The following is an 18,284-nucleotide window of genomic DNA, read 5'->3' as shown; positions in this document are numbered from 1 at the left end:
ATTGCTAAAAAAGACTAAATTTTGCCCCATTCCATATCTTAGACCTTGTATAGAGAGTTGAGTTGGTTTATCTATTGAATAGGGCGACTCAATTAGAGAATGCTGAATTGAATTGAAGTGCACAATGCACATTTTAAGCTATGGCTAGCCTAGAAGTTAAAAATAGATTTGTATTATATTTGTATCTAGTATTAGTAGTATTTGCATTTATATGTGTTTAGTAATCCTATGTTCGACCTTTTGTCTAAACTTATTGTGTGTATTTTATATCATTCATGTCCCTTTCTGCTGCAACTCTTACTGTTTCGCTTTATTTCCCTTTTCGGAAAAATGATATACTCTACCCATCTATTTATTTATTTATTTATCTACTCGTCTTTAAGATAACGCATTTTAATCAGTGTCCATATATTTGAAATTGAGATGATGCCCAGGATTATTTTGCTTCTTTGGTTACACAAGAATGATGTATTTTAATGGTGTGAAAGCGGATTCATGTTTGTGATGCTATAAATTGTGTTTTTCCAACCATAGTGTAAATCATATTGTACACATAGACTGAATAAAATATTTTTACTTTACTTAAATCTGATGCTAGATAAAAGAAGAATAAAAATCGTTGGACGACATAAATCAGCATTGTGCAGTAACTCTGCTTTTCTGGCTTGAAGTCAAAACAGTCAGCTTTGCATTATGAAAACGAGAATAGAAAGGAAATGTCCAGTATTGCACAGACAGATCGATCGGAACAGCAGCAGCCTCTTTAATAGATTGATCCTCTCTCCACAAATAACATACATGACATCAAAGCATTCATAAAATGCAGCCACTAAAGTCATTTGTCTTATTTCTGATGTTTCACAACCAACACTGTAATTCAAAATGAGGACTCCAAACTAGGTGGGTCTCGAAGGATTAAATATGTAATGACATAGACGCTTAAAAGGAATGAAGCTCTTTGCAAAAAATAAAATGTAATGTTAAAACAATTGTCAATTATTGAAATATTAATTTAAAACATATACATTTATATATTGTAATTATCCATAATTTTGGCTACCTGGAATTTAAATTACCCACCCTAAAGAGATGAGCTATCAAAAATGTCTATATAAGACAAGTAAGCTACCATCTCCTCAATAGCCTCAATGCATAAGGAAAAAAATGTCAACAAATATCTCACAGTTCTTTTTCCTTTAAAGAAAAGGGAACAATCAATATCTGCTGAATCAGACCCTAGCCATTCAACTGTAAATGCAAGTGGTTGGCAGCAGGTGCCCTTTGCATTTACACCTGCTGTCTCTCAACGTGCCTCAAGGGACTGGTGTTGGAACTTTGGCTATGTACACACGCGTGTACAATACATCAGATACTGCTCCTGCAACTGTCAATGCTTGTAAAAAAGAAAAAAAACGAAACAACACATTTTCTGTGGATGGAACTTTTACAGACAACATGAAAGAGAAATGGACATTTTTCAAATGTCACCATATTTCCTGAAAAAGTTATAGCTTCCTTGACACCAAGTTCAAGCAGGTGAGTCTAATATTCCATTCATGATTAATTAAACCTACTGGGGCATCCTCCCAAATTCTCCTCAATCACATTCACCATTGAACCTTAAAAAGGATCAAATTACGTCTATGCTTTCTTAAAACCCACACAGACAAAAGTTCTGCTGTGCTTCTTATCTCATCTACATGATTTAAATGTGGAGAAAAAACATAAAGGTTACAATTAAAACAACTTCTTTCTTCAAAAGGTAAAGGCATTCATTTTTGAATTGCTCTTGCGTTATGGTGATTATTGTTTACTTGATGAGGATTGTTGAGGATTATTCATCAATTGTTAAAATAAAAACCGGTGAGGCATACAAATAGGTGTCTTAAAAGGAAGGGTCCGAAACAGCTCCATGGCTACGTCCTAGACAATCTCAAGGCAAAATAATTCCAAAAGGCCTCTGGACATCCATATTCCTATCAGGGGAGCTGGCCTGCTGCAGCAGCTCACCTGCCCTTCCTAACCACCCCAACGTCCTGTGGAGTGTGTTCCTCTGTTCCTCTCCTCAGTGTCTAAACCTGTAGGATATGGGCAGAAGCAAGTTATTCTTTTTCAGGGCCTGCACCCTGCTGAGTGTCTCCTCATCCATGGTAATGTAGCAGCGCCGGGCGTAGTCCAGCAACTTCTCCTTGGAAGGATCAAACTGGCCCACCTCTGCCACCTTTTCTGGGGCTACTAGTAACAGTTCTGCAATGGGTGTGGTGGAGGCTATTGTGTTCCGATCCACACCATGAATCTGGAAGGCTTTAGACATGTTCTTCAGACGCTGGTAGGTCAGTAGGATCTTTTTGTAGCGGAAGAGAACACCAGCAGCATCTTTCACTGAAGAACAGCAAGAACAAGAAGATTAATGAGAAGGAATTTGCATCAAGCAAGATGACACATAAACTATGTAATGAAGAACATTTAAATATTTATTTTCAATTATCTGTCACCTCTTTGTCGCTCCCTTGGTGCTTGGAAAATCTTCCTCCTCTTTATCGCGAGTCTATTAGCGTTCATATTCTCTGGCAACCCATGCTCTCCTGTTATCATTTGCTCTTCATCAAGATAGCTCTCCTGCTCCAGGTACTCTTCCGATTCCCCCAGCAGTGAAAGAGGCTCTGATAAGAGAGTCCAAGGACAATCTGTCAGCATGACTAGAAAGATAAACCACCACAAAAAACCAAATCCATCATTTATAGTCACATTTTGAAATAAGATTCTGCCTGACAGCCAAACAATCTCACCTTGCCCCACGTTGACATGGCTGCCAAGTTCATTGATGGTCGGCCTGGGGTTACTGCCAATGGCAGTTGAACTGGTGCTGCTATGGCCAGGTAGATGTGCCTGGGCGGATGCAGAGTTGAACAATGCGTTCAGGGAGCCAAGCTGATTAGCCATTGGGTTTGTATTCTTGGATGCCAGCATCGCTGAAGGAGCAGGCCTTCGTTGATTAAATTGCCGTGTGGGGAAATCTGACTTCTGCGGCTCTGTAAGCAGGAAGTAGTCATAACAAATTAGTTTGATATGATCTAATATATGTTAAAATAATCCAAAGTTTTGTAATCATTCATGTCTACCAACGGGACGATCTTCCTCTCTTCTGCCCCTCCAATTGAATCGTCTTGATTCATATCCTTATGATAAAAACAGAACACCAGTATGAATGTAGTTGATCTATTCTGATATTCTGATATTTACGGCTTATGATAATGATGTCACATTGCAACGACCGCCTCCATTTTTGAAGCATAGGAGAATTGGAATGTTGGATATTGTGTTGGCTGTAATGTTTTTTGGTCTTCGTCTAGTTATTATTAACCTATGATTATTTTTCCTTATGGGATCGGTCCTCGCATGCATGAGGACACCGGTCATAGTAACAGTATATTAACATGAAAATTAAGATTTTACAGTACTACAACTCTACTGAGTCCTCTGGAAATGGTGGAGCTAGCCCAACAAAAAAGTAATAATCCTGATGTACCTGATGGCCCTATTGGCCAACATTTTTAAACCTGTTACCAACACCCTCTGGCAGCCTTTGTGATAATGAAGCTGAAATGTTTTCTTACCATTACTATAGTGGCTCTGTCCGTCACCCTGACCCTGACTCTTTGTGGAGAAGATGAAGCGGTCCAACTGGCAGCGGAGGAAGTCCCTCTCTTCCTCCAGGTCCTCGATCCGCTTCTGCAACCAGGAGTTCTTCTCCAGAGAGATTTGCAGCTGGGTCCGCAGGTTGGTGATCAGTATGTATGAGTTACTAGGGGCGGAAGAACCAGTAGTGGGGGCAGATTCTATAAAGGAAAGTAAAAATGTATAGTTGAAAGAGAATATAACAAAAACAATGTCTGAACACAGGTTTTTTGTGATATTCACCCTCAAAATTCTGATCAGTCTGGTTGAAAAACCCTTGTTGTTCAAAGCTGCTCTCTTCATATGGGATAGCTATTTCATAGGTGTCCTCATTTTTTGGAGCTGAGGAGAAGATTGTGTCAAAAAGATAATTGTTATGACTTATTTGAAAGGACAAACACAAACTTGTTTCAGTTATAAAACGTACTCTGTAGTTGAATTGACGCTGTGTGGTTCTTGGCTGTGGAGGCACCTTCGTTTCTGTTTCCCTCCTCCATCACGTCCCTCTTAAATAAGCAAACATGCTTCCTTTTAATCCATATTCAACCGCATATGTGACTATCAGTATAACTATGACCAGCAGCTGGTCTTGCACCTCACAACGTAGGAAAAGGGACATGTGCCTCCAAGTAATTAGAGAAACTCGTGATCGCCTTGTTGAGACATTCCCAAAACATCTCGAATGCACTCCATTTTGATTGCTTAATTATATCAAATGACAAAGGATTAAAAAAGGAATATCATGCACAACTCCAACAAAACCACGTTTATTGTTTGTATATATGGGACTGCACAAGTGGGTTCATAATTTCCGACGCTGGCTGCTCGATTTCAGCTAACATTAGCAATACATTTAGCACGTATTTAGCTACAAATAAAAAACATTCCCCTTCTTGCTTCAAATTATAGACTTGTACTTCCGCCACTTAAGAAGGAGAATTCCGTGCGATACAGCCTTTGAATAAATATCTGCACATACCTTTTTACAGTTGTAATAACTTCACCGTTCACATGTAATAAGATGTTATAACTCCGTCATATCTCTATTCATGAATCAAGTAGCCGATAGCTAACAAGCTAACAATAACAATTATCGCCCACGACGTCACTTCCGATAGTAATAATACTGGGACCCAATGAAAACCTGTGTGCGACAAAGGGTTTACTGGAGTTTAAAACAATTAATAGGCTGTGTGTGAACCTTTACTATGAAAACGTTATATGTGTATTAACAAAGGTACAGTTAAGTAATAAGTAAATTCCAAAATGCAGTACTGATTGTTGTCATGAAGCTGTGGGTGTGCAATGTGATTCAATGACACAAGACAGCACTCGCATCCTGTTGAGGACGTGCGTCCTTGTTTTCAAACCTGTTCAGGGGGGGATTGCCAAACAGGTAATACAGGCGCAGTGTCGTTTGACATTGCAGTTTTCTACATTAGCAGAGTAGGCTATGTCCGGAAAGCTTGGAAGACACAATACTATTGGCTTTATATATTAAATACAATTTCAACGCGGAGACAAATGGTAAGCACATATTCAGAAATTATTTGTTATTGGACATTACTTCTGAAGCTTTCCCTAGGCCTATTTGTGTGATAACATGTAGGATCCAACATAAATACATCTCTCAAAATATACAAGTATACAGGTGTGTAAGTGGATTTTGTTCCAATGACATCCACGCTCCCCCTCTACCCCTTCGGTGTTCTCTCTGCGCAGCCATGGCAGTGAAGAGTGATGGGCTGACCCATTGTAAGTTCGCTCTGGTGTTCGCCGTGGCGATGGACCTGCTGGGCGTGATTTCCATGCTGCTGGGCGTCTTTGCCTCGCTGGAGTTCGAGGGTCAGGACTTCGGGGACCTGCTGGTGTACTCGGGGGCCCTTCTGGTGCTGTTCTCCATGGGGGGCTGGGTTATCTGGTACAGCGGAAACATCCAAGGACTGACCACCACAAAGAAGCTAGGGGGCACCGCCTTCGACCGCCTCGCACGAAATCTGAGCCGAAGGATTCGGATGCCCAGGTCTCAGAGCAGCCCGTGAAGCCTGAAGCCAGGGGCCGATATGAAATGCTTCAAGGCCATGCATCCTTCAGGTCTTCATTATGTTTTATATATACCGAGCATGGAGATGGCAAACGTTCTAGAAATATTGGTAATGTTAAAATTAAAGTGTTTAAATTAAATTGTGTGTAATATTTTTTTTGCTATGTACGTATGTATGTATCATAAGCTAGGGTCTAGTGAAAACGTTTTTGGATCTCACTATTCAAATGCAACATGTGCTAACAGTAAAAATAACCCAACTCAATTATCATTAAAAATATATTTTAACAAAAAAATATTACATTTACAAAAGTATAATAGTCAGATGATTGTTGAAACAAAAGTGTGCACAAATCGAGACAGTAAATAGCCAATACTGCAAGACACGTCCAATATGTTAGAATACTTTAAACCAAAGCAACCATAACACCATACCAATATAATTAACAGATGACCTTACAAACAATTAAGAAAATAAATAAATTTCTTCACAAATCTGATAATTTATAGGTAAGATCAATATATATCGAGACACACACATATATCACATTTTTGCATACAGATGAGGGTTTTGTAGTATAAAAATTGTCGTTTTTTAAGACAGATTTTAACATGGATGTGGTAAAACAACCCATCGAAATAGAAGGAAATGAAGCGTAGAATTTAGAAAGTACATTTCTTATTTTTAGTCAACCCCGTGGATCTGCTACTAAACATGACAGGGGTAAAACAATGCCCCTGTCATGTTTAGTAATAGGGGCTGTATTCAGATATGTGTGCAGGTTGAGCAAGAATAAGATGGCAAGACTTTGTCTTCTTAACCAGGAACTATCCCACAATTAATCAGGAGATGATTGATTAAGAGATGATGTCTATAATTACCAGGTAATAAATGATTGTGGCTAACATTACATGACAAAAGCCCTCAGCTGGAGAAAATCTGGTGGATTTGTTCAGAAGACAGAAGAAAAAGTTTGCAGAAGATCATCAATACTTGTGTGTGTGGTTACGATTCAAATTCGGAACAATACGTGGGACAGGCAAAACATGTAACGTAAATACTTAAGATAAAATCTGTATCATTGGTGCGTTCAACAAAGGCTTCACAGGTAATGTAAAGGTACAGTGAGGCAGGGTTATGAATTTAGGCTATTAGTCAAATGCAAACTGAACGACATTGTCTATTTAATGCATCATTCATCATTGCTGTGGTACAATTTCAAGGAACACCTCCGGACATTAAGGTCAGCCATGTCAGAGTGCAGAGCTGGGAACAGAAGGGGTGGGGCTTTGCCAGATGATCATGTGACTGCGTTCAGAACGGCTGAGTGTTGTTTGGGGCAGCTCAGTGGAGCCATCAATTGCATCGTCTCCTGTGAGAGTCAACTGATCTGTTATACACTTTTCAAACCTCTGCAGGAAAATGAGTATTGAAAGAATACCAGGCTCTTTAAAAAAAGAAAAAAATGAAGAATTTAGTGATTTTCAACCCACCGATTCTGAAGTTGATGTAGCCTTCTCCTCCACTGAGGATGAACTGTGATGGAGCACAACTATCCCCACCACCAGTAGATGTCGTCAAGCAGTCTGCAGGAGAAGGAAGTAACTTTCAGAATGCATACAACTAAGAACTCCTCTACTACACAGCACAATATTGAATACACATTTAAATAATGCCAAACCAGCGCATACTAGGTGCAACGATGAAGAATTTGACGGCTTGTCTGTGACCATGGTAACACAACTGGGCAGCCGCCAGAGAGCAGTATGGGATGGACAGCAACTCTGAGGCTGTGGGTTGCGTTGAGAGCAGCAACAAGTCAAAAAAGGTATGCATTTCATTACCATAGATCGTAGTATAGTGTATGAAGATAACTCACTGATGGTCAAGGGGATGGAGAAGATAGCACCACTGCCAGTCCCCAACCACAGACAGCTGGAGATTATGGTTAGAGCAGAGATCTGAAGAGGCGATATGGACAGGAAGGCTTGACCTGGAAAACATGCGGTTAGTACGAAAAAAAAAAGCACAAAGCTGTCGACATGCAACTTGTGTGATTTAAGGTATAAACATTCAAACATAAGTTAGAATTGAATTGCTTTTCAATGTATTTAAGTATTTATTTGTGTTGCATACTGGATTGCAGCTGGACAAACATATTGAACATTTAAATGAAGGGTTTATCTTCATTCACTAAGCCTTAAATGTGTCTCATGATCATATTTCAAAACTGAATTTTTAAACGGTTACAAAACTATTATTGTGTATAATTACACAATAGACGTCTCACAATAGTAATTGTTCCAACAGGGGCTATAAGAGCGTGCACAAACCTAGCGTCTTAGTGACCAAAGGAGTCAGGTCCACCTCCTGCAGCGGCCGTCCACTGGACCAATCAAACAGCCTGAGCAGGGGGTCCAGGCGGCAGGACGTCCAGACCCCACTTCCTGCTGCGCACAGGAAGCGCACTTGCTGCTCGCTGCGCTCGGAGACCGAGAAGTTTTGCTGCACGGGGAGACAAGAGTACAGCAATGCTTAACTCACTGATTAAGACAACTATTATGGTGTACTCTTGTCTTACTATGAAGATAAGAGTACAACAATGCTTAACCCACTGATTAAGACAACTATTAAGTTCTTCTCTTGTCTTACTATTAAGATAAGAGTACAACAATGCTTAACCCACTGATTAAGACAACTATTATGGTGTAGTACTCTTGTCTTACTATGAAGATAAGAGTACAACAATGCTTAACCCACTGATTAAGACAACTATTAAGTTCTTCTCTTGTCTTACTATTAAGAGTACAGCAATGATTAACGCACTGACTAAGACATATATTAAGTTGTACTTTTGTCTTATTATGAAGAAAAGTACAACGCACTGCTTTGACTCGCTCACCTCAGCCTTTTTGCTTTCAATATCCACTACATGGACCCGGTTCCAGTATCCAACCCACAAGCGGCCCCCTTTAGCCAGGCAGCAGCGGAGGGGCTGGAGAGGCGTGGTGCCAAGGTTCATCACCTGGTGTGAGGGGAGGTCCCAGCCACCTGCCAAACCGTTTTTGTCATTACGGTTCAAGTGGCGACCATGTTAATTCAACATTGGGTGAAAAGACTGGCTTTGAAATGGAAAACTATGGAATGTATTCACCTCCATTGTGAGAGAAAAAAGCTAGTGTCCCGTCAGCTAGGCCAGCTATGACTTGGTTGGAGGAATACCTAAAGGACGGAAAACACTTGAAATCAACAAAGAACATATAACATGAATATTCACATTAATTTACACATTATCCTTGTCCCAATGGAAAACAGACTCAAGTCTTTTAACTTACGTGAGGGAGTGCACACCCTCTGAGAGAGAAATTGATTGCATACATCGCCTTCTTCCTGTCGACGCTGAATGTACCAGCACACTGCGGAGAGGGAAAAAGAAAAGGTTAGTGTCAAGAACTAAATGTATGAGCAACTCCTATCATCAGAGCTAGAATTTCACTCTGAATGTTATTTCAAGGAAACTGCACATTCAGCAGGAACTACCTTCCTTCCTGAGTTCCAATCCATACAGTTCCTGAGGTGTTGCCTGATGAAAAGAGAATCATCCGAACCCAAAGTGTTAAGAGGTACAGTTAAGAGTCTCTTCGGTAAGAGAATCAGTCATTTAAAAAACACACAAAGATCTTTGACGAGGGTTAAGTTTAGTAAATGGAAATTGCATGTAGCATTAAGACCGGGATTTGAATGGGCTCAGTGGCCTGTGACTTTCTCACTGACCAGTAGGGGGCACAGCACAGATGCAGAGGGCAGGCGAGGTAGGGGGCAGGCTGAACTGGTCCAGCACTGTGTTGGAGCGTGCCGGGTCAATCACTGTGACTTCACCGGAGGAGCCCAGGCCAGACATGAGCCACACAGAGCACTGGCGGAGGAGGAGGATGGACAGGGTGGGTGGAAACATGACATTACATGCATCGGTAATGGTGGTTATGGCTCTGAGTTGGCACTGTATGTGGTGTTTAGAGGAGGATCACAGGTGCAATTAAAAAGGTAGGATGGAAAAACACACACAAACACACACACACACACACACACTTACCGCAGCTTCTCCCGAGATCTCCGCTGTCACAGCAACGGCACAGTTGAGCTACGGGAGCAAAACTAGTGAATAAGGCACATGACTGCAGACCCAGGTGTGGTGCAAAGGTGGATGCAGCTGTTTTGTGACAAACAGCAGATCATTTTATAAGAGCCACATGGTTTTGTGTGGTGTGATGTGATGTACCTTAGCGCTAGGGTCTCTCTGATCCAGCATTCGGAGTTGCAATAGAGCGGGCACATCTTTAGGCTCAGGGGTAGACTCCATTGACTCCTTGAAAATAAATCAGCATTGAAATGATCACTAAAGACAGGCCAGACATAGGTATGGGTTTGTGTTTGCAGAAACATAAAGTGAGTAACCCAGGCAGAGAATGTTGTTGAAGGGGAGATGCGCAAAACCATGACTAAGATGAAATACAGTTTTGTATATAAATTGTCTTTTGGCTTAACGTCAACCTCGCACTTCAAACCCCACAGACACGATCAACACGCCCTTAGAAGCTATTGAAGTTGGACTCCTACCTGTGTGTGTGACAGAGGCACGCTCCATCCATTGAGCTGCCGCTTTCCCAGCGTTCCCCAGATGTGGGTGCGAACCTCCCTGTAGAGTTCCCTCTTCCTGACACGTGGAGAGAGAGCAGCAGGGGACACAGAGCTAGAGGAATGTCCATCGTGTATTAATCTGTTCAATCACACATTGCAATCACGCATTACAATCACAAATCACACGTGGGACAAATAGGGTTGCGATTTAATATCAAGTCATTGGTCTGATGTTTATTCATTCAAAGTGCTGAATACAGAAATTACATTGATTCATTTTAGAAGCAGGCGATAGATGAGCAGGTAAGGGGTGGGGGTAACTTGCTCAAGGATGCCTACAGGTAGACTGCGGCTATTGAGGATCGAACCCAGCATCTTTCGACTGGGAGTCAACCACAGCAGCCCCTAGCCTATCCTGCCCCTTGAACCAAGTGTAATATGTGCGTCGACTTACTCCGTCTGAGTCTGATTGACAGTCTGTAGTTGTGGGGATCGCAGCGGAGAGCGACTGAGTGCAGGGGACGTTGCCTTGGTGAAGCCCTGAGCAGCAGCGAGGACTAAAGGCTCCCTGGGCCGGCCGAACAGACGGTGAAACCTGAAGAGACAGAAACATGTTGTAGGTGAACCCAACACACCACTCTGAACATGCATCAGTGCCTGATTAACTGTATGTAGATCATTTTGATCGTAGCAGAAAGACTAAAATGTACCATCACCTGCCCCAAACACCTCTCTCTCTCTCCTCCATTATCCTCACATCTTTAGTGGCACTGTAAATCAAATCAAAAGATGAATGGAGCAAAGGTTAAAACAATTCAGTTCTTGTCTCGTTGACATTGCGGTAATTATTAAGCAATTATTAAGCCTTGTACTTATTCATAAGTACATCAGTTAAAGATTTCTTGGATTGACTTATTCCCCCTGTCTGCGGTGCACTGACCGGAGGACCTGACTCCGCCTCACTGCTTCCTGCAGCTCGAACAGACGCTCTTTGTACTGGTTCTTCTCCATGACCACACGAGCCATCTCAGACCTTGAGAAACGGCGCATCGATGTGGGTAGAGCGCCCTATAATCAAAAGAGACAGGTATGGAGTGCCCGTAGGAATGTACAGTCTCATAGGGCAACACATTCTCCAGGTCTCCATTGACCACTATCATAGATCTAGATTGAAAGGTAGAAAATATAAATAATTTCTTACATCAGGGTCTTCAGACTGGCAGGTCTCCAGTTCTTTCCGAAGCCTAAGACAAGCAAATAATAAACATCATTATTAATGATATAATGGTTATGGATTTAGATTAAATCATCCAAAGTGTAGTATTTGCAAGACAATATATTGTTAAACAGCAACATTTTGATTGGCAAGCGAAATGTTGTGCACCTCTTGGTTTCCTGCTCCATTTCCTTCATCCTGCTCTCTAAATGAGAGGCCGTTTCCTGCGAAGAGGTCAGTTCCAGTTTAACAGCTAAGCGATCGTTGGTCAGCTCTTCCACCCGAGATATCAGAGCCTTGCGGGCTGCGTCTACCAATTCACTGAAAACGAAGAAAGACAAACAAAAGAAGGGAAAAAATAAGAATAGCAGATTCATGCTATGTTTTCAGATTTTCTGGTTTTATGCCAAATGAACCAGGAATATGCGGGTAACTATCTGCATACTGATAGATTAATACCAGGCAAGTCTGTACAAAGTCAGAACAAAAACAAATAAGAAAGTCTCACTGGGTGTGTTTCAGTTCCTCAAACTGAGAAAGAATCTCCTCCAACTGGTCCACGCTGCCTGTATAAACACAGACACACACACACACACCTTCTAAGATTAGAAGTTGAACATTCATTTGAACAATAAAAAAGGTATTCATGCGAGTACAGATTTTTCGCTTCGAAGCAACCCAACATGGATTCATACAAATGGTGCAGTCCTAGAATACACTCTTTAGCACCTACAGTTTATTTTCCTATAGTCGATTAGAGTAACCTATTTTCTGTTCTGTTCAGCCACATTCATATACAAAATCAACCATGCAATGCAACAGCCAGCTCGTTGGGAGCAGTTAGGTTAGGTGTCTTACTCAGGAACACCTCGACACTCGAGCAACCTTCCGTTTTATAAGTCAAGTCGCTCTACCTCCTGAACAAATGCATATCAGTCGTACTCAAAGATTGTTATGTGTACTCCCTGACAATTATAGTCCCTAGTTAACAAAACCATCTTGGTTCAATTCCTTAAGGCAGGAATATACATTTAATATTTATATTACAATTTTCATCTTTCGCAATTTCCAAATGTATTTTACAAACTCATACCTCGGACACTGGCCCCGTGGTCAACGCTGTCTACGTAATCACGGCTCAACTCAGACAGCTCTGAAAACACAGAATCTGTGTTCCGTAGCTCCTGTTCCAGACTATCTTCCTCCTCCTCCTCTTCAATTTCGCCTTCATCTTCCTTCTGCTCCATTTTATCTTGATTGTCTTTGCCCAGCACAGCCTCCTCTATCCTATGTTCCTCCTCCTCGTTCACCATTGCCTCCATCATCTCCTCCTCCAAGCTGGTCCTCGGCCCTGCTCCTGACACCACCATCTGACTTAGTGCGCTAAAAACAGTGGAAGAGAAAATAAAGTTTCAAGGGCATTTTATGGATGGCACTGTGCGTGTGCGTGCGTGCTTGCTGAAGTTCAAATACGTAAGGGATAAAGTATAGAACGCCGGTCATTATCGGGAAATTAAGCCCCGACAGGGCGAACCGGAAACCGACGCAAAGCTATTAGAAGTCGGCTATTTGCCAAAACGAAAAAATAAGTATTTTACAATTACCATTCGTAGTGTTGATCAGCAGAGAAATAGTCTGCCAAAGACGTTGACGTCGCTTAGCAACCGAATACGCTAGGGTTGATAAGTTACAGGACTACTTGCAGAGTGAACCAAAGACGTGCATCAAAGACGTGAATCAGGGGCAAAAATTCACTTTCCTTGACAGCGGTAATTATATGCGTCAATTATCGAAATAATTCACCGCCTGGAAGTCGGGAAGGCCCATTCAAGTGAACGGAGCATTCCACAGCATTGAGGAGAGCCGTGTAATAAATATTAATAATTTATCTCCAGGGATCTGTGACGGAATAACCGTGTAGGATAAATGTATTTAACTTAACAATATGTGTCACAAGAGGAGACCCCAGTTACTTTTGAAATGCGTGTTCCCTTGTCTCATATAGATAAAATAAAAAATCGACATAGAATCATTTTCTGCATTAGCATTATGTGTGTGTTGAAACAGAAGTATGTAATATAGAGAAAGTTAGGTTGAGTAACAACAAGACTGCTTGTTATATGTGCAGAGGAGCAACACCCAGTGTAATGTTTCATTATAGTTTAAGATTGAGCCCTTCCCAGTTAGTAGGCGGAGATTCGTTAGAATTAATACTCACTAAACTTGAACTACTTGCCCCCTCCCCAAACATCTGCATGTCTGCTGTTGCAGTGAGCCAGACCCAGAGTCCCTCAGTCGCCAACCACACACCATTGATGAGTTAAGTTAGAGAAGTGTTATGTCCACTTTAACAGCTGTGTTACGTGAACTGACTGACTCAATGTAGCTTAGCCGTGTGGGCGGTGGGAGATGGAGGGGTACTGGGAGTGTCCATAGTAAGATGAGACATGACCCCTGCAAGATGTTCTTGTAGACAAAGAGAGAAGAAAGGGCCGGCCAGCATTTTCTATTCAGTTGACTACAGGTACTGTACATCTAGGTAATTTTAAGCTACGAGCCAAGAAATGTTTAGTATTGCAACATTAAATTGACAACAGCCCCTATTCAGTTTCACACTTATCCCCCACTCTTTCAAGTGGCACGTATTATGAGTAGTTCAGTGAAAATTAATCTCCATCCTCTCACCTGCCATCCAATAGGTCCTGCAGCTGAGACAGCTCGGGGGTGGAGCTTATGATGTCATTAATAAAAGACGGGTCTGGGGACGGCATTCTCTCAATGTCAATCACATTCACTTCTGGGGCAGCTGGCTCCCTCAATGGAGGGCAATCGGAGTGACCACGTGATCTCGAAATAGCCTTAAAGAAGGAAAAGGTCAAAGGTCATCCGTTTGTTGGGATTATAGATATGAAGATGAAGAATGAGATGCTCACTTTATCGTCAACACTATTGTCAGCTTGGAGTGGGGCTGTTTGCGTTTCAGAACTTCTGGCATGTCCATGGTTTCTATCGACCAAACAGAACATAATAATGGTGCAGGTGATTTTCTTGTGAAGAGGAATGAAATCACTATAATGCTGGTTAAATACATTATATTATATATATTATATTTTATTGTAAAATATTAGCCATAAAAAACCTTGAAAGAGTCTCTCTTTCAGAATCCTTTTTCTTTTCCTGCAGCTCTCGAAAAGCAAGTGCCAACTAAAAGAAAAAAGTGACAACAATATGCATCACTTGGTGATAATGACTGAAAGATAAGATTCCCTCATTAACAAGCAAGTTGACAAGCTTGTAGACCAAACATCCTGAATGTCCAACAAAAACTGACCTTATTGTGAGTATTCTTCAGTGAACTCAGTTCTCTGGCAACACTAACTTTCTGCTCCTCCAAGGCCACCACTGCATTAAACAGACAGTATGCATCAGGCATGACTTCTATTGTCACAGGAGTGAACATTTAGTTACTCAGTGAAGCAATACACTCTGCTTCACACAAGAAGCAGGATTAGAAAAAGTATCACGTTGGGAATAGGTAGCAGGCTTTATCAATGATGGCGCACATACCATAGATAACATTTAACACACAACTTATGACCCGAGAACTCACGTTGGTCAGCCTGTTCTCTAGCCTTCCTCTCCAGATCTCTCTCTCTCTTCTCCCGCTCCTTCTCCCTGGCTCGCATGGCCCTCCTTTCCTGTTCACTTTGGTCATCTAGTTCATGATACCTCTGAGGAAAGACGGGATCGACATGACCAAGCATGTTGCAACACCATTTAAACTTAACAGCTTCCAAATTGATTAAATATGCCATTTACTACACTAATTAGTATTAGTAGTTCTTAATCAGTAGACACTGTTATACAGAGTTGTTGATGAATGATGAATGAACAGGTTGAGGGTATGCGTCTTGCTCGAGGATGCCCACAGGTGGACTGTGGGCATCCAGTGTTACCTCTTGGCTCTCTCTCCTCAGGGACTTCTCTGATTGGTAGCGCTCCATCAGCTCCTCTCTCTCCACCCTCCCCTTCTCCCCCTCCTCCTGGCTCTCCCTCAGCTGGGCTCGGCAGCTGGCAAGCCCCTCCAGGACCCAGACAAGGATGGGCACCAGAGACTCCACCACCCCGGCCCCATGAGTCTCAATCACCGTCTGAGAGAGAGCGAGAGCGAGAGCGAGAGAGAGCGAGAGCGAGAGCGAGAGATCAAAGGAACCAGTCAGATGTATGCTGTTCATCAACCTGATGCAGACCAATGACATCACCAGCACCAATGAAGCTCCACATGCAAGCAAATGTCATTATATCAACAAAAGGTTGACAATCATGCTATGTCTAAGGAAATAGTTGATGAGTATTAGGGCCATTACCTGCAGTTCAGAATACAGCTTGCCTGCTTCTTCACTCACAATGTCAGGGTCCAACTCCAGCTCTCCAACGCTACACAGGATACTCTCACTACACTCCATTTCAAAATATGATTACTAAACTGACCAAAACAAACGGATGACCGTATGCGTAAAATACTATGAGCAGACCTGAAAGAGGAGCTTCCCCTTTTCTGTATGAATACCTCTCCAGCCAATCAGATACATATCTACACTCACAGTTTACCTACTTCCTGTATCACCCATTTCCCACTACACTTCTACCAGACATGCTTAGATTTTAATTTTGTACTGTATCCTACTGTACTGGACTGTAATGTTATGCTCAGGAAATGCTGTTTGGTATCCATCCTGAGAAAGAAAGAAAAAGTAAGGGTTATAGCACAAATATTTGCCTATGATGTGAGATTCCTACAGTTTGCAAGGGCATGTTCAAGTATGATAGTAAACCACAGCCATCCTGAGACTTGTATGTTTGGAAAGGGCTTATATTCGTTGGTTTTCAACATGACAAGGAGGCCTACATGTAGATTTAGTTCCTTGGCTTTGATAGGAACATCAAACGTTTTGACGACCAGATCACAGGGAATAGTCATAGCTCACACATAAAGTAGATGCGAAAGCTGTGCATGTATTACTGACCCTCATGATGTCAGGAATGCACAAATAACACTTTCTTTAAAGAAAATAAATTTGAGAATCGATGCAACCAACTTCTTCCTATAAACATGCAGTCTTATATTGATCTATATTTTGATATCTTACAACATGTGTGGCGCACAAATCCTTAGAACAGCAGGCTCTTGAGTCTAAATGATGCATAAGGTACCATTTTAAATGTATGCACCTTGTGTGTATATTCAGCGCTATATCCGAAATAACTGTTGTAATTAGTTTTAAAAAAAACTGTCGTTTAAGATATGCATATAGCCAAATACAGCCCAGAGCAAGTATAAACACAACCCCATGACCGATTAGAGTCTTAGCGAAAGGGAAAGGACGATAGCGCTTAGTTTGTCCTTTGGTCCAATTGAATGACAGCAACAGGTTTACTACTCACACAACTCAATGCCGTTTCGATAATAACATAGCACGGACATGTTGCGCTCGATACATAAGTAAGTGACAGGAGACACCTTGAGACATAGCTGAGAGACAGACAAGAAGACAGCAACTTTGGCGGAGTAAGCACTTCCTTTCAAAGTGGTCCAGTGCTATTTTGGTCAAACTTACCTGACTACCGTTCGCGTAAAGTTTCTGAAATTAGTACCATCTAACCAAATTCTTATCGATGTATTTGAGTGAAGCTATCAATTACACATAGACCCGTTTAAAGAAGGGGAGTTGTTTAATTTAGACATGATCGTAGGAGAGTCATCTGTCCCACCAATCAGCTCAATGTACTTCTTAACTTTGACCAATCAACGTGAGGTAAAGGCGGGTCATTGACAACTCTGTTTCGCAAAGGAGAAAAAAAAGGTTTCCTGGATGACACGTGACCAATTTAAGCCTGGTAATATCAGGTGATCCGAGCAACAGAGATAGATACTATCTATCTGTGATCATGCCTGTAATACCTGGTTGAATGCATTCTTACCGTTTCTGTAGAGGAAAAACGCATTTACGAAAGATGTAGAGCTGTAAAGGCAGTAATAATATGCTCTTGTTTAAAAAAAAAAAAAAAACTCAAAGTCGAGGCTACTTATTGGCTGACACCTTATGACATGTTATTATAACATTATTTTGCCTCTAGATGTTTCTAATTAATGACTTACCTCTGGTTAGTAGTGTAGAGGCCTCTATTGAGAGATCATCTGTTATGATTACTCTGTATCCACAATCACAAAATAATGACCCTTTTTTTCAATGGAATATATAAAAATAATAACTACTTTATGAAGCAACCAGAAACTAGACATTTTCATACTAGCTACTCTGTGTATCTCATCTTAATTGTTCATGTTTATTCTATCGTCCCTATACACATACCAGTGTCTTCATATTAATACCACTGTCCAATGCTGTTCATATCAGGTCCATAATGTATTAAGTGTATTCATATCATAGAGCAATTGCACAATTTATATTCATACTATTAAATGAGTACTATTACTACTTGTAATACTATTATTATTATTATTATTTTCATAATTATAATAATAATAATAATTCTTATTATTATTATTATTATTATTATTATTATTATTATAATTATTATTATAGATGTACTACTGTTATTGCCGCCCATGTTCAAAGTTCTCCATGTATACATCTTAACTATTACATCAGCACCATTATACTGTCAATATACTGCATATATCT

At 41.1% G+C, this 18,284-nt stretch overlaps 3 protein-coding genes across 8 annotated transcripts; 1 reads left to right on the top strand and 2 right to left on the bottom strand.

Annotated features, from left to right (window-relative positions):
- Window positions 1-739: 739 nt before the first annotated feature.
- On the bottom strand, window positions 740-4,804 carry ccdc106a (coiled-coil domain containing 106a). Of its 3 annotated transcripts, none has more exons than XM_060064008.1 (8): window positions 4,658-4,802; window positions 4,106-4,182; window positions 3,922-4,020; window positions 3,618-3,839; window positions 3,123-3,179; window positions 2,790-3,032; window positions 2,496-2,699; window positions 740-2,382 (listed from the first exon to the last, which is right to left on the bottom strand). In XM_060064008.1, the coding sequence occupies exons 2-8, from the start codon at window positions 4,173-4,175 to the stop codon at window positions 2,066-2,068; spliced, it is 1,212 nt and encodes a 403-aa protein (XP_059919991.1). In that variant the 5' UTR covers window positions 4,176-4,182; window positions 4,658-4,802; the 3' UTR covers window positions 740-2,065. The 3 variants fall into 3 exon arrangements, with proteins under 3 accessions (XP_059919991.1, XP_059919993.1, XP_059919994.1); XM_060064010.1 differs by having other exon boundaries at window positions 2,496-2,663; window positions 4,658-4,801; XM_060064011.1 differs by lacking the exon at window positions 3,123-3,179 and having other exon boundaries at window positions 4,658-4,804.
- Window positions 4,805-4,908: 104 nt separating this feature from the next.
- Window positions 4,909-5,862, top strand: LOC132466999 (transmembrane protein 238-like). Its single transcript, XM_060064015.1, has 2 exons — window positions 4,909-5,205; window positions 5,401-5,862. The coding sequence occupies exon 2, from the start codon at window positions 5,403-5,405 to the stop codon at window positions 5,718-5,720; it is 318 nt and encodes a 105-aa protein (XP_059919998.1). The 5' UTR covers window positions 4,909-5,205; window positions 5,401-5,402; the 3' UTR covers window positions 5,721-5,862.
- A 125-nt stretch (window positions 5,863-5,987) lies between these two features.
- si:dkey-17m8.1 (C-Jun-amino-terminal kinase-interacting protein 3) lies at window positions 5,988-17,584 on the bottom strand. 4 transcript variants are annotated; one of them, XM_060063998.1, is made up of 28 exons: window positions 17,196-17,584; window positions 15,945-16,313; window positions 15,534-15,728; window positions 15,188-15,308; window positions 14,909-14,979; window positions 14,717-14,781; window positions 14,511-14,583; window positions 14,263-14,435; window positions 12,671-12,960; window positions 12,086-12,143; window positions 11,746-11,898; window positions 11,563-11,605; window positions 11,302-11,429; window positions 11,078-11,131; window positions 10,816-10,956; window positions 10,341-10,500; window positions 10,003-10,089; window positions 9,817-9,864; window positions 9,498-9,639; window positions 9,264-9,306; window positions 9,059-9,139; window positions 8,878-8,945; window positions 8,626-8,774; window positions 8,057-8,228; window positions 7,603-7,716; window positions 7,415-7,513; window positions 7,217-7,309; window positions 5,988-7,095 (listed from the first exon to the last, which is right to left on the bottom strand). In XM_060063998.1, the coding sequence occupies exons 2-28, from the start codon at window positions 16,041-16,043 to the stop codon at window positions 6,977-6,979; spliced, it is 3,039 nt and encodes a 1,012-aa protein (XP_059919981.1). In that variant the 5' UTR covers window positions 16,044-16,313; window positions 17,196-17,584; the 3' UTR covers window positions 5,988-6,976. The 4 variants fall into 4 exon arrangements, with proteins under 4 accessions (XP_059919981.1, XP_059919985.1, XP_059919984.1 ...); XM_060064002.1 differs by having other exon boundaries at window positions 10,341-10,437; XM_060064001.1 differs by having other exon boundaries at window positions 10,341-10,473; window positions 17,196-17,583.
- Window positions 17,585-18,284: the final 700 nt, after the last annotated feature.

Source organism: Gadus macrocephalus, chromosome 11, assembly GCF_031168955.1.
Source record: "Gadus macrocephalus chromosome 11, ASM3116895v1".
NCBI lineage: Eukaryota > Metazoa > Chordata > Actinopteri > Gadiformes > Gadidae > Gadus > Gadus macrocephalus.
Note: the sequence above shows the minus strand (reverse complement) of the source record. Positions and strands in the feature narration are given on the sequence as shown.